The sequence below is a fragment of the Sceloporus occidentalis genome, unplaced genomic scaffold, assembly GCF_023333645.1.
Source record: "Sceloporus occidentalis isolate IW3139 unplaced genomic scaffold, rSceOcc1.0.p SCAF_6, whole genome shotgun sequence".
NCBI lineage: Eukaryota > Metazoa > Chordata > Lepidosauria > Squamata > Phrynosomatidae > Sceloporus > Sceloporus occidentalis.
Genome location: NW_028316986.1, coordinates 77,066,690 through 77,088,039, shown reverse-complemented (window position 1 = coordinate 77,088,039; position 21,350 = coordinate 77,066,690). Strand labels below are relative to the sequence as shown.

The 21,350-nt window shown below is 40.4% G+C and overlaps 1 protein-coding gene across 1 annotated transcript in view; it reads right to left on the bottom strand.

Annotated features, from left to right (window-relative positions):
- SERAC1 (serine active site containing 1) overlaps positions 1-21,350 on the bottom strand; it is a 37,173-nt gene that overhangs the window by 10,584 nt on the left and 5,239 nt on the right. Inside the window, exons 4-13 of the mRNA XM_089530123.1 lie at positions 14,924-15,060; positions 14,127-14,216; positions 12,748-12,885; positions 11,219-11,340; positions 9,093-9,221; positions 7,669-7,782; positions 5,961-6,123; positions 3,735-3,885; positions 1,827-1,968; positions 1,154-1,254 (exon numbers count right to left, since the gene is read on the bottom strand). Of these exons, the coding sequence (XP_089386249.1) occupies positions 1,154-1,254; positions 1,827-1,968; positions 3,735-3,885; positions 5,961-6,123; positions 7,669-7,782; positions 9,093-9,221; positions 11,219-11,340; positions 12,748-12,885; positions 14,127-14,216; positions 14,924-15,060 (1,287 nt within the window). The remainder of the gene's footprint in view (positions 1-1,153; positions 1,255-1,826; positions 1,969-3,734; positions 3,886-5,960; positions 6,124-7,668; positions 7,783-9,092; positions 9,222-11,218; positions 11,341-12,747; positions 12,886-14,126; positions 14,217-14,923; positions 15,061-21,350) is intronic.

Genomic DNA, 21,350 nt, shown 5'->3' with positions numbered 1-21,350 from the left:
GAACTGGGACACAGATAATTTGCTTAACAGCAATGTTGGATTTTATTTATAACTAAGGACACTAGTCATAAAAAATTATTGAGTTGTGTTTATTTCTAGCCCTTCTTTCAATGAAATAATTTACAGTGAGGTGGGGGGGGAGTAGAACAGGACCTGTGACTCAAAAGTATCTCAGTGGACAAGATTCAGGTTTTTATTTAATTTCTTTCTACAAACAAGAGTCTGTTGGTTCTTCTGCTACAAGCAATCAACCTTCTACGACCAAGAATGTAAGAGACGTAGATGAAAACCACAAATCAGGTCCCAGGTAGTTTGAAGTGTTCTAAAACTTTTATTCATGCAAACACCTGAGACTCAAATCCTGTAGTCGCCTCTGCAAGTGAAAAAAATAAAATAAAATACACATTTGCTCTGAACTAGAGATCATTTTTTTAAAAAAATGGTACAGAGACTAGAATCATAGAGTTGGAAGAGACCGCAAGGGCCATCCAGTCCAAAACTAAGAGTGACCAGAGAAAAGTATTATCTTCTCAACTACCACTCCATCTTACAAACAGAAAGACTAAGGCTTGTCATGGAATTTCCAATTATAGAAGACTTCAGGGAACAGGACTACAAAAGACCTCTGTGTGTCGACTTAAAGAGCTTCACTGCTGAAATAGACAGTTTCACATTAAACATGGCAAAGATATGACTTTGTTCTAAGGCTGGCCCTGACCAACTTTCTTAAGCCTCACTTAAAATGCAAGTAGAAACAACAGGCTTGGTCATTCATTTTGGTTTGACACAAAATTGAATTCATGATGCTTATAAAGTATTATTTTGTAAATATTTATTTTCCATAGTTTCTAAAATATACATGATTCATTACAAATCAAAAAGTAAATCACCATGTCCTTCTCTGATTAATCAAGTTGTGTTCCTCTCTTTGCCATATCTATGTTGGGAGTTAGTCTAGCTGAAGCCTAAAGACTTCTGGATGCACTTTTGACTTTTTCTTTCTTTCCTCATCCTCTGATTTTTGTACCATTTAGCTTGATGAAGAGTTCTATAGAATTCAAAAGCTTACACATTTTGGTGACATTGTGGTCAGTCCCCCCCAAAAATGTTTTTAAATTCTTAATGTGTTTTTGTTTCTAACTTCATTTGTTACCTGTAGCTCTCCACAGGACATTTCGCTTTCCAGTCACTCAGGTGGGTGTCATATTCCACAGATATAATTCTAAGTGATGGGCAATCAGATGCTAACCATGTCTAAATTTAGAATACATGAAATCAAGACAGAAAATTCACAGAAGTGTATGCATTTCAGGCATTCATATCAACATAAACAGTGAATCAAAACGGTAAATTGTTACTACAGAAAACATCAAATGTTTTCAAAGTGAAAATACGTGTTAGCTGGGAGTAGCTTTAACACACTTAGAAGTGTGTGTCATTTGAATAAAGTTTTTTTGTTTGCTAAAATTTATTTATTCTATGTTAACATAAGACTCTCACTTCCAATAGTGGTTTGAGTGTGGACTAGGACTCCGGCAGAGCAGGGGCCCTTTCACACTATAGTATTATAGCACTATGATTCCATTTTAACTACCACAGACCTATTCTTCAAGATTCTTCCTGCCTTCTGCACTGCAAATTCTTGTTCCTGGATCTAACCTGGTCAAGAGTTACATCTATACGTATACAGTAACAACTCCTCCATGTAGTTACTTGGTTAACCATTCTTATGGCAGGTAGCTAAGAAGAAGCCAACTGAGTCTCTCTCTCCTATTTACTTAAATAGAAAGCAAAATCCAATGACCACTAATGATATGCCTCCATACCTTTGGCCAGCATTCACTATAATCATCTTCCATATCCACCTCCTTTTCAGATGCAGACTGTTCAACATCCTGTTGCCTCCATGTTTTAAAGGCTGCTCCCAAAAGGCCATGAACAAAAAGGACATCAGCTTTAATGGGCTCACTGACAGTGGAAAGAAGTTTTAAGAGAGTATTATTATTATTATTATTATTATTATTATTATTATTAACCTTTATTTATGAAGCACTGTAAATTTACACAGCGCTGTACATACAATCTTTTTAATTAGACGGTTCCCTGCCCTCGGGCTTACAATCTAAAAAGACATGACACAGAAGGAGAAGGGAGTGGTGGAGGGAAAGGGTAAGAGGTCCAGCAGTTCCTCTCTACCTCCAAGGCCTGGACCAAGGCAGATGGACTGGAGGGAGGGCTTGGCATCATAATGGATGGTTAATCTTCTTCCAAGGAAAATACATACTCTCAAGTAGGATAATACATATACAGTACATAGCAATACAGGAAATGGTTCGATAAACAGGCACCAAAAGAACATCGAATAGTAAGCGACAATCATGCAATGCCTGGGAAGGCTTCTCTGAACAGGATGGTTTTCAATTCCATTTTGAAGCTGGTTAAAGAAATGATGGCTCTTGTGGGGGAAGAAGGTTCCAGGAGTGAGGGGCAGCAAGTGAAAAGGGGCAAATCTGGGATGGGGCAGAGGAAATCCTGGGCTGAGACAGCAGACCTTGACTACCAGAACGGAGGGCCCAAGTGGGAAAGTGAGGAGAAAGAAGGTCTGATAAGTAAGGAGGGGCCAGCCCATGGAGGGCTTTAAACGTCGACAGCAGGAGCTTGTACTGAATGCGGAAAGGGAGGGGGAGCCAGTGAAAGGATGCCAACACAGGAGAGATATGGTCACAGTGGTGGGCGGATGTGATAATGTGTGCAGCTGAATGCTGGACAGAAATTAAAGGACGGAGGTGAGAAAGAGGAAGCCCTGCCAGAAGGATGTTACAGTAATCAAGTCGTGAGATTGCTAAGGCATGGACCAGGATCTTGGCAGTAGAGGTGGAGAGAAATGGTCAGATTTTGGCAATATTGTACAAAAGGAATCTACAAGCCTTGGCTGTGGTCTGGATCTGAGGGATACACGACAGAGAGGAATCAAAGATAAAACCAAGTACATATTACTAAAAGCTTTTAGCCAAATAACTTCTATCAAATTCATTTAATAAAATTCTGTTCTGTCTGTCACTATTTTCCAGACCTAATTGGATCCTTCTGGTTGCTAGCTCCTCATGCTGAGGTAACAGTAGAAACCACAACTGACAAAACTCTCCTGTTGGGAGCTTAATTCTAGACCTAGCAATCACTTCCTTTGGGCTCCTTATAGTTTGATGCTTTGCCAGTTTTTCCAATCTCCTTCCATAGTACACTGCCCCACCTGACATTTAGTGTGGTAAATTTTTCCAAAGTCCCCTCTTTGATTACCCCTTTTTAAATTCACTATCCTTTCTCCTTCTCCTTTCTCAAGAGTGCTATCAAGCATCATTTCAGCTGCTTCTTCATTCCTTCCATTAGATTCTTACAGCCTGAAACCTATTTCCAATCCTCAATCTGCCCTATGTGAGGTCTTAATCTCAGTCAAACAAGAATTTTCCCCATCTCCAAAGAACAGCACTATAAACTATTTAATTGCCTGAGGAACTAAATATTCCATGCCAGTATGCTGACTTGTGCCTTTTGTCTTTTGTGGGGCATTCCAAGAGACTACTTTGACTGAAGAGTGAGATAAAAATGCTTTGAATGAATGAATGAATGAATGAATGAATGAATGAATGAATGAATACTTCAAAATGCATTTAGACCAGGTGGCCTTACTGTGACTAACAAAGTTGGAGGGGGAAAAGAACATGAGAGATCCTTACTTGGATCGATATTGTGGGTGTAAAAGATATATTCCATCTGGATACTTCTCCTGCACTGTTTCCCGGTCTAGATTGGCCAAGGCTCGTGCTGCATGAGAAGATTCCATGGCACGTGGGGACTTCATCATATCAGCAAGTACAGATATCCAACCTAGATCAAACAGAGCAAATTTCTAGTCTATCTTAGCCTTCTCCCCAACATACTAATACTTGGTAAGTAGAGAGCATCCAACAGGCAACTTCCCAGTGTTTGAAATCCCAATCACCTGTAACATTTGTTTTGGCAATAAGGAGAGGATAAATTATTTTTTTTAATTCAGTTTTTTTAATGACAATTTTACAAGATTAACAATAATGATAGCACAAATAGTGCTCCTTATGCAAACTAATGTAACAACAGGTTACATCAAAGGTTATAAGGAAAACTTACTCCCTACTCTTTCTCTTTTGTTTTAAACAGAGCTGGGCAAAATGTGAGCACAGGTCACACATGGCTATCAAGTTTTATTTTGCAAAGCTACAGGTATTGCAGACCTCTCTTGTATTACCCACCCTGAAAATCTGCGAGGAAGGGCTAAAATAGTCATCTCTAAAATATTTTCCACATGAAATAGGTATTGGTGGGGTGGGTGAGAGGCATGAATTGGAATGGTCAGCTGCACCTCCTGGTGGCTTCTGGGAATCATACAGGCCACATTGATACCCCTCCAACTGATTCTTTTTCAGGGTAGAGGGTCAGCCTAGGGATCTGTGGGCAGGAACCACAGGTGCAGAGTCGGTGCAACCCTCCAAGATTCCAGAATAAGCATGGTCCTCTCACCACTGGAACCTGCTCTCCAAATCTTCAGAAGCAAAAATACATTCAAATAATATCTTTGTGGAATTACCTCCTTCCAATTTTATGCTACCTTACTTTCTAAGGCTACTTGTGACTTAAAAAAATACCAATGTAATGAATAATGGGTGAATTGAATAATAACAAGGAAAACTGCATAATAGTAATTATTCCTTTTTTCCAAAATAGCTTTCTAGAACTTTGTTTCTGCAGTCCAGTGAAACCATATTTTTTTTAAAAGTTAACTCATCAGTTTGATTAAACTGTAATTACTGATCCACAAAGATAATATTCTATGAAGACTTATTCATAATCTCAGCAATTGTTATTTTTCACACATTTTTACCCTCAGACAACTTAGTACATGATTACAAAAATACTTGATTCCCTGAGCAATATGCCAAAGCTCAGCATAGCACTGGTGTCCACTCTCTTCTAGGTTCAGCCTAACACAGCTTTCAGTATTTTCTGAAGGGAGCCAGAGAAAAGAGGAATAGTAGAAAAACAGTTTTTCATCTACACAGTATGCATGTATGGGACTTCAAGTCACCTGTTGACTTATTGTGGCCCCATCAATTTTAAAGGTTTTTGTTAGCCAAGGAATATTGAGAGGTGGTTTTGCCAGTTCCTTCTTCTGAAATATAGCCTACTGCACATGGAAGTCATCAGTGGTCTCCCATCCAAGTACTAATCAGGGGGTGATCCTGCTGTTATTTCTTGCCAACTAAGAGAAATAGTTTAGGAGGGAAAGGTTAAGAAGGACACACCTCTAACAGGGTGAACTGAATTATTTAGGCTTAAAGGATAGCCATTTACTCTTTAGTGTTAATCATTGTCACTGTCTATTTTTGTAAGGGGGTTTGTTGGATCCTAACCATAAACCACTGTTGTTGCTGTGTGCATCCAAGTACATTTTTAGTTATGGTGACCCTAAGAAGAACCTATCATAGGGTTTTCTTGGCACGTTTATTCAGAGAGAGTTTGCCACTGTCATCCTTTGAGGCTGAGAGAGTGTGACTTGCCCAAGTCACCCAGTAGTTTTTTTATGTTTGAGCAGGGAATTGAATCCTGATCTCCAGAGTTGGACTCAAACACTCAAACCACTACACTACCATTATGACCTGAAAATGAGATGACTGTCTTTTGTTACAATCACTATATTAGGAGTGGGTTCTGGTAAAGGCATAGGATGGGTGGCAGGACCCCAAGGTAAGAAAAGGTGGCTTCAGAAGTGTAGTTTGTCACACAAGGCCCCTTGAACTTTTAATTAATGTATATCAGGTTAATGAAGAAGCTAAAATACTGTATACATTTGCATAACACCATGATCTATGTTAAAAAATACAGAGTATTATGTTTTCTTTAAAAAGACCAATAACCTTTGGCACTACCTGCACGAGATATAGATGAGTGAAGTCGTTCATCCAGTGCCATATTTCCAATTATGTGAATGATATTCCTTTGTATTTTAGGGGAATCTCGACGAAGATGGTATAGCTTCTGCAGCAGCTGAAGCCCTTTGTTTGATTCAATTCCATTACAATGACTAGGAACCTAAAATTATACAGGAAACAAAGTAATCTGTAAATGCCATCTGACATCATCTGGCCTGGGGGGGAATAGAGGAGCAGGCCCATCTCCATCAAGCCTAGCCTAGAGGGGAGGACCCCTCTCTCCAGTCCATCTGGTATTGTCCGGCCTGGGAGAGAGTGAAAAGGCAGGCACTACTCCATCAGGGCTAGCCTGAAGAAGAAGAGCCCTCCCTCCAGTCATTCTGTCATGGTCCAGGTCTCAGAGGGAGAGAAGAACCACTCAACCTGATCCCCTTCCCCACCACCATTCCCTTCTCCTTTTGTATCATGTCTTTTTAGATTGTAAGCCTGAGGGCAGGAACTGTCTGTAAGCCATGCTGATAGCCTTTAGGGCTGCAGAATGGGGTATAAGTACATTAAATAAAATGTCCACAATTATAAAATTCTACTGCAACATTATGTAATCCACAAAGGGGCAATTTGTTCATCATCAACAGTCTCGCTGGAAACAGATGGAAAATATATTATACATTCTGTGACAGTCAAAATCTGAAATAGCAAATATGCGATATGAAAATTTTTTTGACTTCTCTTAAGACTGACTTCAGGCACGTTAACACTGAGGGATGATGAAATTGGGATTTTCTCTAAACTTCCTTTCTGTCTTATATTTTATGTCTTCTTGTTTCAAGTTTATAGCCAGATTTATCTACAAATACTTCTTAGCAGGAACAGCAGGCCATACACTGGTCATATCAGTGTATAAGCCACTGTTTAAATTAACTACATCCACTGAAAGCAAGCTAGTTGTGACTACTTCTTCCATGGGTTTCAGTACGTGTTTATGGTCAACAAAACGTTGTTTCATTTATTAGATAAACTCATGGCTTTTGTTCCCACTAGTCTGTTACTTCACTGAATTCTGTGTCATACGTACAGCACTCATAAAAGGGAAGGGTGCTTGCTACTAGACTGGTATTTTGTAGAATACACAAGCAGCATCTTTTGAAGAAAACACAACATAGGTTGTCAGATGGCATCAAGTATCTGTCTCTGGTAAGGAGGCAAACACGTTTAGGGAACTATGACCTTATTCATGGCTACCGTCATCTGAAAAACACTGCCGTTCAACGTTTCTGTTAAAACGGGCACAATGTCTACAGTGGTATCTAAGGAACAGGTACAACGATTATGCACCAGCTACAATGGTTGCTCATGCATCTTTCAACCCAACTCAAAATATTGGTTGATATCTTTAAGGTCCTAAATGACTTGGAATCAGATTATTTGAAAGTCAGTCTACACAGACACACCTGATCAACCAGTTCTTAAAATAAACTGCAGAACCACTTTCCTAGTAGTCTGGTTGGCATAAGAAAGGCATGAGCAAATCAGATTTCAAATTAAGACAAGTGAATTTTGTATTTTATTTTTAACCTATTTTTTGGTAGGGATGTTTTTGTGCTGAACTGATTTGAGAGGGCTGCTATGGCCATGACAAGCATTATAACAGCACCTAAATCAAAATGTTGCAGAGGTTTAGAATGGCAGTTAACTAATGAATTACCTTGGAATGCTGTACCAAAGCTTGCAAGCAGAAGAGTTCCACTGTCATTGCAGGAACAGTACTGAGACTTTCACAGTAAGGAAGCCCATTGCCACCAAAGCACCATAACCCGCCCTGAAAGAAAAATGAATCAGAAATTAATTTCAATTCACTTCAGATCAGTAAAGTAAACAACACAAACACTGCTGTTTACAACAAAGTTTGTGTAACTTGGCTTTTTTAGGAAAGAGTGCAGGGCAGCAACTTGCTTTCACCAGTTGCTGCAACTACCCACTCTTTTCAGTTTCATCACAATGGCAGCAATGCCAGTGGAGCACTCAGTGAGTCTTCTCTGCTATTAAAATAATTTCCTATGCAACTTACTAAAATACATACTATTTAACTAACTTTTATTTCTTATTGGAGTTGTTTGCAAATGTACTTCCAATACCTAAACTGTAAGAAACTTCCAAGCATCACAGTTTTCCTTCTTTTTTATTATTTATGACCATGTGAGAACACAGTAATTCCTTAAGCATAATGAAATCCACTTTCTTAAAGTCCAGAGTACACTTGGCATTCTCTTTCACTTGCATAAGAAATTCCAAGAACATGGTCACTTCTACCCAAAGTTCCACTTCATTTACCACTTCTTCCGTTTCTGTGGATCAGGGTAAATACAAGTGATCCCACTGTCACTTCTTCCATCCTTTGGAAAATATAACTGTCCGGAAGTCATGAGAGGAATTTGTTAGAGGTTACATTCTTGGCAGAGTGTGAGTTCCAACGGATATCAGGCTAGCTGAAGTCTTCCATTACTACTATCACTGTAATTTTTGAACATTTAGTAACAATCTCCAGCAGTTCAACCAAACAATGTGCTTTACTCAAAAGACACAAACTCACCTTATTTTCCTCTTCCTCCAGTCTCATGCAAAGTTCCCATCTACTGTTCCTCTGCATAAGCTCCTACTCACAAGACTATGCGAACAGCGATACAAGGCTATTAGATGGTAGCTCCACCCCCAGGAAGCTCAGTGACTCCTCCTTCCTCGCTACAGTAGCCTCTCACCTTAGACTAGTGGTCCCCAAACTGTGCTCTTTAAGGTATTTTGGACTTTAGCTCCCAGAATCCCAGACTATTGGACAACATGGCTGAGGCTTCTGGGAGCTGAAGTCCAAAATCTCTAAAAGGGCACAGTTTGGAGACCACTGGCTTAGACCATGTGCTCTAACATATGGCCCAAAGCAGACAGGCTAACCTCCAAACAGCTCAGCCAAGCAAGGAGCCTTAATTCAAAAGATATACACTCACCTTGTTTTATCTCATCCATCAGTTCCTCGCAAAATGCCCCTATTCATAAGCTCAGCATAGAGCATACACAGATGTTTATATATAGCCATCAATTTATGTTAAAAAAAACTGTTCAAATTCAGGAATATACCTTTTGTGCAGCAATTGTCTGACTACTTTCTCTCAAAGCCAAAGAAGTAAAATATTGTACACACTGGTCAAGGTCTGCCTGAGGTAAAGTTGCCAGCAATAGACGAAGTTCATCTTCCAAACAAGAAGGCTACAACATAAAACAAAACAAAAACAACTTTTTTCTTTCTCTGATTCTGTTAACATACCTATGTGATAATGTTGTACTTTAAACAACACTAGTAGAATTCAAAAATATAGCTATGTTAGTCTGGAAAATCAGTATGTAAAAAGATCCTGTAGCTCTCTACGGTGCTACAGGATCTCTTTACATATAAACTACACATTACCTGAGTAGAGTAAACCAGAATCAGAGAATCATAGAAACACAGAGAGCATGAACTGTACAGCTGTCATTCATACCCTGGTTTTACTTTGCCTTTGATGTGAAAGGTCCTACATTTCCTACAGCCTGCTTCTATAAGTACTATCTTGTCCTGATGAATGTAAGTAGGAAGAAACCCTATATAGGAATTCAGCCTGGTCCCATGAGGTCCAAAAGAGTGGAGAGTGATGGACATGCAGACAAACCCAACTCACTCACTTCCTGACCTTCCTGTGTTGAGGACAAAGGTCTGAAGAAGGCTTCTACTCATCTGCTGGAATATAAATAGAAGTATTTGGAAAAAACCAGGATTCCTGATTTCATGGAGGCATTTTAGAACACACATGAGTAGAAGGCCCCTTTAGACCATCCTGCAGAACATGGAAACACACCCATATCTGCAGACTTATTTTAAAGCTCATGTGGGCAGGCTGAATACTTACATTGTGCTTGGGATAGTTAACAATAATGGGAATTCAGAAGAAATACCAACACACTTACATGGATGAATATTTCTCTAGAGGTCTAGCACTGGGACTTGTCTTCAGTAGTATTATACAATCCGATACAATCTGTGTTCCATTTCATCTTCTATGGAAGGCTATTATAGAGCAATATAAACCAACCAATCTGAAGGAATAGCCTTTAGTGTACGTTGATTATTCCCTAAATGTCATGCAACCTATTGGCTGTAACTGCTTCTAGAACTGCTTACAGATCTTGGGACTAAGTAGCTGTTTTACTCCACTTCTTGAGTTCTACAGATCCCCAATACCTTATTCCTTCCCTGAAATTGTATCAAATATTTATTGCTTCCCATCTTTCTGTATCCACCTGGATACATTCTCTGTAGCTATCTAAGGGACGAAACAGACTGCCCCTTTGCATAGACTTCTGGGCAGCTGGGGAACGCAGCATTTACATGCCGCACAGTCACAAGCCTCCCAGAAGCCGCCAGCCATTTACATGGAGGAGCTTCATACCACACCGGAGGCACAGCATTTACATGCCGCCAGAGTGTCATGAAGCTGGCGGAAAAGCTGGATTTTTGCTACCCAAAAAAGGAGGGCATTTGCTGCTCCTTTTTCAGTCAGCTTCAAGGTGGATTGAGGCTGCGGCAATGGAAGGGGTGGCTTTAAGCCACCCCTTTCATCAGTCTATTTCACCTCTGAATTCAGTTCTTTGTTCTTTTCCATTCTGCCTCTGGACTTACTATCTCACTCTTGACTCACTTCAACTCACTTCAACATCAGGTCACTCTTGACTCACTTCAACTACATAATTATCAATTTTAGTATTGGGATGGGGGTGGGAAGAGACTAATTTTGAATTTTATTGTATTCTCTATGTATTTTTATTGCTGTAACCCACCCGGATTCCTTGTGATTGGGCGGGCTATAAATAAATCATTTATTTATATTTATTATTATAATGACCAATTCCAGGACTACTGACCTTGGGAGACATCCAATCATATAACCTTCACCCATGTCTTTTAGTCATTGTGATATTCTAGACTGGCCTCTTCTCTTGCTCTGTGATTCAAGTCCTAGTCATGTAGTGACTACCAACTACAAGGGCAGGGTAACCAAGGCTAACAAGTCTGACAAATTAAATTCTTAGGTTTCAAAGATACATTTGTTGACATATATGAACATATTCACTCTTAGATTAGCAAACATAGGTTAACTCTTGAGCATTCTGAAATATTTCCTTGAAAAGAAGCTGCTGAACAAGTGCGGTTCAGTTACTACTGCACATACATCTTTTGATTTTGGTAAAAGAACAGGTGGTAGAAAAAATCGTAGGTCAACATCTTTACTTCGTGCTAAACCGATAGCAGTTCTATGGTCGATGGCTTGGGCAGCTGTTCTGTATTGATAATCTGTATTGAAATAAAGAAAGAATACGCTAACTTTAAATTTCCTCCCTTTATAAAATGTTTTATAAAGTCCAAATAAACAAGCAAAACATTTTTGCAATCAATAAATGCAAAGGGGACATATAGTAATTGACAACAGATGGAAGAAAGGAAAGACAATCCATCTCTCTGTTTACAGGGAATTGTAAGCACAGAGGTGGGAAAAGGAGACATACGCCTGTTACAGACTGCCAAAATAAAGCTGCTTCGGGTCTCTTTGGAGGTATGCTGTTTAAACGATGCATGCATCCAAAGAATCCGGAAGCTGCACCAAAGCTGTACTCCAGTGCTTAGGAATGTAATGTGGCTTTGGCGCGACCTCTGGACTCTTAGGACCCATGCCTCATTTAAAATAGCATACCTCCAAAGAGGCCCGAAGCAGCTTTATTTTGGCAGTCTGTAACAGGCCATAGATAAGTCACAGATTTTGCAGGGCAATGACAGTAGTGGTGAGGTGGAATGAACTCAATACTAAGTAGTGCTAAACTAAAGCAGCCAAATGATTATTTAAAAATTCAGAAATCAGGCACTCAGATGGAAGGCAATCCAATTCCCCAAATATTGAATTGTGGCACCATCACCCCACCCCACCCTGGCACTATCTGTAAAAAAATTTCTCAGAGCAGAACAAAGGTGAGGGGAATCTGCAGACTGACAGAAAGGGCTCTCAATTTTAATGTGCTTATAAATTTAAAATGGAAGTATGAAGTTGAAAGGGATTACAACAATGAAAGGATTGCATATATTTCCGTATTACTGAGTGGAAATAATTGTGATTTTTTTCCCCAGTGTATCAGAAATCTATCCCGTACTGGCCCACAACTGTGATCCTAATTTGGGTCTGATATTATTAAGAATTCTTCTTGTTCTTGTGTACCTTTGAGTCATTTCTGACTTATGGTGACCCTAAAGTGAACCTATCACAGTTTTTTTTCCAGAATTGATTCAGAGGGGGTTTGCCCTTGCCCTCCTCTGAGGCTGAGAGAGTGTGGCTTGTTCAAGGTCACCTAATGGGTTTTCAGGGCTGAGTGGGGATCATAATCCAACATACAAATCACACCAAACTGGCTTTCTCTAAAAACTAAGAATTCTAGTTAAACAAAATACACAAAAATGTTAACATTAATAGATCTTCTATTCCAAGGCATATATTTCCAAGGCATATATTTATCTAAGGCTTGAATACACAGGAAATTCTCTTCTATATGCTTCACTAAAATGTTAAGTGTTCTTGCAGTGTTCCCATTTATTCAAAACTTGCTTGACAGATTTTACTTCTATCTACTGTTTGGAGAATTCTTTTCATAATATTGTTTATGAGTTAACAGCTATGAGTTAAAACACTATACCTATCTTAAGAGAATACTTTACCACGCCAGTAATGACTGGAGGCCAATTCCTGTACAGCTTTCAATCGGACCTTTTTATCTTCTGATTGGCTTCTTTTCACAAGCAACCACAAGGCACTCTCATGCTCTTCTGCATCAAATGTACTGAAGTGTTCTTCACCTGCCCAAAATAAACAAAACATTTTCAAATTAGAAGATTAACCTTTCTATACTTAGCCAGACTGGTTTTCAGGTGGCCAATATGCAGTTTGTTGCTGGGGGCACAGTCAAAGCCTTACCAGATGCGAACAATTTGCCCAAATCTCAGCTCTTCCAGCAACAGCCTTTGTGCTTCAAAATGGTTCAAGTATATTATCACAATATCAATTTCAACAATCCTATGAGGCACAATAGTATTATTCCCCTACTTTTTATGGGAGATGGTGATACAGCTGCATCTTAGGTTGCCTTAGCAAGTCCCTAGCAGAGGTGAACCAGCAGTTTCCTAATTCCCAAATCAGTCTCTGCCTTTATGCTGGAGTAGCTGTAGGCATGCAGTCTTAAGGGATGGTTGTTCAGAAGCAGACAAAGTTGAGTTAGGGCAGAACTAAAAGCTTTCTTTCTTTCTGAAGAGATTATTATTTCAGGTAATAATATGCATTCCATATAGATTTGAACTACAATTCTTGACAGAATGGCCCCTGCTCTAAGTAGTTATGTGGGATCTAAGATGATCTGCCTAGCCCAAGTGCACCTCAATCAGAAATGTAATGAATGGCAATTAAAAAGGGTCTCTTCAGTACTGATCTCTTGACTGCAGAATGCTCTTCCTAGTGAAACTCACCTGGCAGCAACACTGTTATTTTGACACCAGACTATCACCTTTCTGCCCTCCCATGAAATTATTACATATATAATAACCAGTAAGTATATACAGTGATAAGGGCATCTGGGTCTGAATACTCTTTCTCATGGTGCTAGAGCTTCTGCAGTGAAAGAGGAGGCAACCCTAGAACCTTGGCAAGCTAGACAGAATTACCAACAGAAAGGTGGGGAAAGAGTGTTATGCAAGGCACTCCATTCCAGCTGGAGAAACTGTATGAAGTACCCAAGAAGATCACACTAGATCAGCAGTCAAGAAACAGAAAAAGAAAGAAGTCATTTTGGAGTGCATGGGTTAGTTCAAAACAAAGTAGATGGGGTTTAAGACTTCCTAACTGTGAAATACTTAGGGCATCTCAGTGGACACGATAGATAGACAGACAGACAGACAGACAGTAGTTAGATGAATCATAGACCAAGCAATCACAATCTTAAAATAAATCTGGCTTTATTTGTAAAGTCTACAAAATAAAGAGGAGTTTTGCAGGACACTTACTGTAAGTCAGAAAATAAATAAGTATCTGCTTCAGTAAAACATACCATGAAATGGTCTTCGAAAAATTCTAGCAGTTGTTTCTAGAATTTTCCTTGCTGCTCTGTGAAGTTCCTTTCTCACTTGGTAAGTAATTCCTACAAAAACAATGAACATTAGGCAGAGTCCAAAATACATGGAGCTCCAATCTTACTGAGCATGTGTCTTATAAACAGGATGCTGGCTTTATCCTTTTTTTCATACTGCAACCTCTCTCTTTTTTATATTGCCCCTGGACATGACTAACACAAAACTTGCCAGCTAGAAAAAGGGCATTATTGGCACCAGTATCTGATCTGCAGACCAAGCAGTAGCAGCTCCCAATTATGCCTGAGGGTTGCCAAGGCTTGTCTGATTCTCCCAGTTTATGGGAATGGATGGGAGGAGTGTGATATTGGTAGAGCACTCGTCAAGAGTTTTGCCTCTGGCCTCTATTTTTTGAATAGAGTTAGAAAAGAGAGACTTCTTCAGTGTTTTAAATGATATAGGCAAAACCCTGGCTGTAATGCAGTAGCTCTCAATCTTTGGTCCTCCAGAGGGTTTGGACTTGAACTCCCAGAATTTCTGAGCATTGGCCAAACTGGCTGGGACATCTCGGAAAATAAATCCAAAACATCTGAGGTCCAAATGTTGAGAACCTCTGCTCTAATGGAATATATTTCTCCAGTAATCTCAGTATTAAAATACTCTTTTGTAAGGTCCATAATGCATAAGTTGTTTTATTAGTTCTTCTTTATCACTATTTTCCCCTCAGGATGCCCTCTCAATTCTTTCTGATCAAAGCAGTAGTACAATAATCTCTTACCTTGATATCCATTTGGATCTAAAGAAGCTGTTTGTAAATAAATGTAGGATTTCAATTTTTCTTGCTGTACCACTTGAGTATCAAAAGAAAGGGATTTCCTTAAAGCCAGAATTTCATATGCAGCAAACACACAACCACTTAAAACGACAGACAGAAAGAACAAAAGATATCAAAACAAGTATAATGCACATATTTAAAATAGATGTCTCTGAAGTGGAAAAATGGATCCATCTTTGTGTACAATTCGTTATAATTTCAACGTAAGAGCCTGTCCAATATGCCATAGGAACAAACTGTGCACACTCTCCCTCTTCCCCTTCTGTCTTTCTAATATTCAGCTTCAGTAAAATTATAATGGTTTCTTGAACCACAGTTTTTCCAATGGCAGATGAACCAGGTAAGTGCAGTGTAAGGGTGCCATCCAAACTAGGATATGAAACCATGACCAGAACCCGACTAGAGGCAGAAAACTGAATTGTGCACAGATGCAGCAGGGAAAATGTCTGTGAACAGGATTTTTTTAGCATTAATCAACATATTAACTTCTTCAGTTAATTACTTATCTTGGGGAACTATCAACTTATCTTTAGTGCAATCTACAAAATATGGAAGTCAAATCAATACTGGCAGCAATGAAGACACAGGGAGCACAGAAGAGAAGAACAGGTTGCTTAACTTTAACTGTAGTTCTTCAGGTGATCATCTGTGCTCTCACATAAATAGGTCTGCACAGAACCTCACAGGGGAAGTTCATGAACTGAGTAGATTTGGTGGAGAACCTGCCCTCTCCTTCCTAAAGTGGATGTTCCTATACTCCCAAGTGACTCTCTCCTCAGTTCCACAGTCTGTCATAACTTGAAGCTGGACCTGCAAGGGGGAAGGGTTGTGTAAGAACACAGATGACCACTGGAAAAACTATTGCTATTGGACCTGTTGATCTTCTTCCTGTTTTCTGTTCTTTACACAAATGAAGGAGTGACAAGCTTACTTGAGGGAGGTAAAGCAGGCCAAGTGAGGATTGATGAAAGCAAAGACTGATCAAAACTGGCATTTTCATGAATTCTACAGTCCAAGTGGCATTGTTTAACAAATGTGATTATATCATATAAAGAGATGGGGTGACCACCTGAGAGTCTCAGCCCTTTGACTATAGAAAGCCAACATTCTTCTCACCTCAAGGTAATGAAGAGACTGTTTCAGCTGTGAATATGGGTTCTGACAGAAGACTGGTAAGACAATGACCTATCACATATGAAAATCTGACACCATCTTAGGCAAGAAGGACATGTCTGGTCAAAAAATTACTCTTTATGGAACATCAGGTATGATTGATCTGATGGAAGAGTTCATAGCTCACTAAACCATCTTGCTGAAGTAACAGCCAATTAAAAATAATGTATACTTGAACATCGCAAATATAAGGCTGCTGATGCCAGAGATTCAAATGGCTTTGCCATGAACTGTGACAATATCAATAACAATGACCAAGCAGGGCCACTTCCTTGTGACAGGAAAGATGAACCAAATCCTTCTGGATTTTCTTTACTATGATGTTCTTAAGCAAAGATGCCAATGACTGTTCTGATAGCTGCCAAGATGCTATGGCTCCTAGGTATAATCTAACAAATGAAATAGCTATGCCCTGTCCCTTCAGGTATAATGGGAAATGCAGAGCTATTGTTACATTCATGAGCATAGTTCGAAAACAACATGGTTGTGTATAATTTCAGGATTGTTGCCACTTCCAGATCACTGCAATAGCCCAAGGATGTGCTGATCTAACACATCCTGATTCTTCATGCCATGAAATAAAGAATGTTTAAGTTCGGATGTCACACTTCACCCTGGGAGTATTGCTCCCACAATAGAGGCCAAAGGTGGGAAAGTCTCTTCTTCAAATCTTGTGAAGCAAAACATTTACAAATCAACTAAGACTGTCCTATCCGGAAAATGGACCATATGGAGTGTATTTACCTGACCCTGAAGGCTAGGGACAGTCTGGGGATTCTGTTGGTCTACCGTTCACCCTGTTGCCTAATAGACTCCCTGGCCGAGCTGACACAGCTGGTCTCGGAGCTGGTGTTGGAGTCTCCCAGGCTTCTTGTCCTGGGGGACCTCAACATCCCTTTTGAGGCTCGCTCATTACATCTGACAGGTGCAGCCCGGGAGTTCATGACCTCCATGACAGCCATGGGCCTGTTCCAATTAGTCTCGGGTCCAACACACTGCATGGGTAATACACTCAATGTGGTCTTTAGTACGGATTACGAATATCCGTGGGCCGAGGTGATTTCCACCACTGCCCTGTCATGGACGGATCATTTCCTGGTCAAAGTCCGATTGAAGGCAACTACCCAGATTCCCCTCATATTAAAATGGTCCGCCCTCAAAAGCTGATGCAACCGGCTAAGTTCCAGGAAGCCCTAGAGGGTTATATGGTTGGGAATGATGGCAATTCTGTCGAAGCCTTGGTTGATACCTGGGATGACGATCTTACCAGGGCTATAGACATTATCGCTTCCGAGCGTCCTTTCCAGTCCGCTTCTAATAGAAAACCATGGTACAACCAAGATCTTCGGAATATGAAGCGGACTGCGCAATGACTAGAGCGCCACTGGTGGAAACACCAGCTATTATCTGATAAGACATGCCACAGTAAATACTTGAAGTCCTATGGAGTGGCAATGGATACAGCAAAGAATTCATTCCGAGCTGTACGCATTGCATCTGCAGAGTCTCGTCCAGCAGAGCTGTTCAGGGTGGTTAAAGAGTTGACTCAACTACCTCCCACCCTGAACCCTCTCTTAGAACCAACAAAAGCCTGCTGCGATGCTTTCAATGACTTTTTTGCAGATAAAATCTCTCAGATAAGGGCTGATCTGGATGCAGGCATTATAACAGAAACAATAAGAGAGGTATCCAGCGACTCCGCAGACTATGTTAAACTGGATCGATTTGAGTTTGTAAATACCAATGAAGTGGACAAGCTTCTTGGAAGTGTTAGGAAGACAACTTGCCCCCTCGATCCTTGTCCATCATGGCTGACCGTTCAAGGAGGTGATGCAACAAAAACATTGTTACAGTCTATCATAAATGCATCCTTCAGGGAGGGTAAATTCCCAGAAAAAATCAAACAAGCAGTGGTTAAGCCGCTATTGAAAAAACCCTCCCTTGACCCCCTGATTCGAAATAACTACAGACCGGTCTCTCTCTTACCATTCTTGGGAAAGTAATCGAGAGGGCAGTTGCCATCCAACTCCAAGCTGTTTTGGATGAAGCCGATTATCTAGACCCATTTCAAACTGGCTTCAGGGTGGGATACTGAGTAGAGACGGCCATGGTTGCCTTAGTCGATGATCTCTGTCTGGGCATTGACAGAGGAAGTGTGACCCTGTTGGTGCTCTTGGATGCCTCAGCGGCCTTCGATACCATTTACCATAGTATCCTTCTGGAACGCCTGAGAGTGTTAGGTATCAGGGGCACTGTACTCCAGTGGCTCCGTTCTTACCTCTCAGGTAGATTCCAGGTGGTGAGACTGGGGGACAGCTGCTCTTCTAAAAGAGAGCTGACATCTGGCGTCCCACAGGGCGCCATTCTGTCCCCCATGCTATTTAACATTTATATGAAGCTGCTGGGAGAGATCATCTGGAGACATGGGGTGCGGTGTTATCAGTATGCTGATGACACCCAAATCTACTTCTCTATGTCTCCGACTGTTGCAGTGACAAGGATGGCATCTCTCCTCTGAATGCCTGCCTTGAGTCGGTAATGGGCTGGATGAGGGAAAACAAACTCAGGCTGAATCCAGAGAAAACGGAGGTACTAGCGATAGGAACTCAAGGACCGGGAAAGGAAATTTGTCAACCAGTCCTGGATGGGGTCACACTTCCCCTAAAGGACAAAGCCCGCAGCTTGGGAGTACTCCTGGACTCATCACTACAGTTGTCATCCCAAGTTGATGTGACAAGGAGTGCTTGTTATCAACTTCGATTGATATGCCATCTGCGTCCTTGCCTGGACCAAAGAGACCGCGAAGCTGTGGTACATGCACTGGTAACCTCTCGTCTTGATTTCTGGTGCCAAGTTCAGAAGCTTCAACTGATTCAAAATATGGCAGCCAGACTGGTCACTGGTGCTTCCAGATTTGACCATATAACACCCGTATTAAAATCACTTCATTGGCTGCCAATTAGCTTCCTGGCACAGTACAAGGTGTTGGTTATCACCTTTAAAGCCCTATATGGCTTGGGCCTGAGTTACTTGCGGGAACGTCTCTCCCTACACAATCTGCCCCACACTCTCAGAATATCCGGGAATAATTTATTGGAAATACAGACAACTAGACTCGCCATGACTTCCCAAAGAAGTTTCACTGCCCCAGCCCCAACACTGTGGAACGGCCTGCCGGAAGAGATCCGTCTCATTACCACCTTGGATGCTTTCAAAAAGGCACTCAAGACGGAGCTCTTCCGGCAGGCCTACCCATCTGAACTTGTTTAGGATATTCACCATCAATCCTCGATGATGATTCTCTGTAAAAACCGCTGTGGAATGAAAATGCCTTCTCTAAGTGATATCATTACCGCTGACATGATGTATTTATTGAACTGTTTTATTGAATTGCTGTATTTAATTGACTATATTTAATGTTTTTATTGGGTTGTAACCCTGCCTCAATTTGTAGGGAGAGGCGGGGCAGTATAAATAAATTTTTTTATTATTATCATTATTAGATGGAACTGCCCTCACCCAATCAAAACAAACAGCGAGAATGGCCATAAGATGACCTTCCTTGGACGTCTTTAAACAGGCTGGATGGCCATCTGTCGGGGATGCTTTGTTTGTGATCTCCTGCATGGCAGGGGGTTGGAGTGAATAGCCCTTGTGGACTCTTCCACGCTATGATTCTATGACAATATTTTCCTAATACAAGTGATGCATTTGTTAAAAAGAGCCTTAGAGACCATATACAAAATGCATACGACATACCACAGTCCTGAGGTGGGGGAAAGAAAGGGTCATCTAACTAGAGATTTTAAAATAATAATAATGGGGGACGATTACTAACTAGTAAGAACAATTAAAACTGTAGAAAATTATACCAGCAAATATGACAACTATAAACTCATATTCTTGTGACGTTAACTCTATGACGGATGGAAAGGAGGAGAAAGTGACTTAGGCACACAGGGCCATTCATGTTGTAAATGAGAAGATGGGGTTCTTGACAAAGCTATTAGCTGAAGAATTTTCCACTGGAGGCTCTGCATAGGTGCAAGATCCATTTGTGCGAGTCACAGAGACCAGGAAGACAAACAAACCATCACCACTTCCTCCTATTTATTCCTTGGCCTGAAATAGCATCCATGGTGTTAAGCTGCCAAGCTGAAACAATGCAACAGTCAAGACATGCTGCTCAGCTGCTCATTGTTTTATTATGGGGTGACCAACACACAGGAGACACAGTCACAAAATAAGCACAAAACAATTTGCTCTGATCTACTTTGAAAAATCAGTTTCAAACCTAGGAAGTCTAACTGACTAGAAACAAAGGATAAAGCCAAAGATAGCCAAGTCAACTTTTTTTCCCCTTTTTTAATATGAAAGAAGGAGGTGAGTATTACGGTGAGTTTTCATGGATTATAATCTACTTCCTCACATTGAAGCATAATCAATGGAATACACACTGGAGAGCCAGTGCAATATAAAGGTTTGAGTACTGGGTTGGAGTCCAGGAGACATGGCTTCAAATCCCTGCTGAACTGCAGAAGTCCAGTGGGGGACCCTGGGCAACTCACACTCTCGCTCTTAGAAGAAGGCAATGAAAAACATCCTTTGAATAAAGCTTGCCAAGAATAGCCTATGATAAGGTCTCCCTAATTAAGAGCTGACATGAAGTCATAGAACAACAAAAACAACACAACAAAATACAAGACTCACATAACATGTACAGTTACAAATTCATGCCACAGGTATGCATGCAGTTACACTGTTGTGAACTCGAAGGCTTTCCCAGTCGGCAGCCATAGATTTTTGTGGGTTTTTCAGGATATGTAGCCATATTCTGGAAGAGTTTATTCCTGACATTTCACCAACATCTGTGGCTGACATCTTCAGAGAATGCTGGCATGGAATAAACTCTTCCAGAACATGGCCACATAGCCCAAAACCCCCCACAAAAAATGAAATTTACACTGTTGTGGAGGTTGTGATCAGTGTGGTGTATATTTGTTTGGTTTTTCTCAATGCTCAGGATTACTAATGTATCCTTAGGAAGATTTTCCAAAGGATAAACACAGCTGTTTTGCTTGAGGGGAACAATTTTGATTAATAAATTAAATGCAACATCATATGTATTGAAAATCATATATATTGTTAAAAACTACATATTTTGTAGAATGTATTTATTCATAATTTTGAAAGTGGC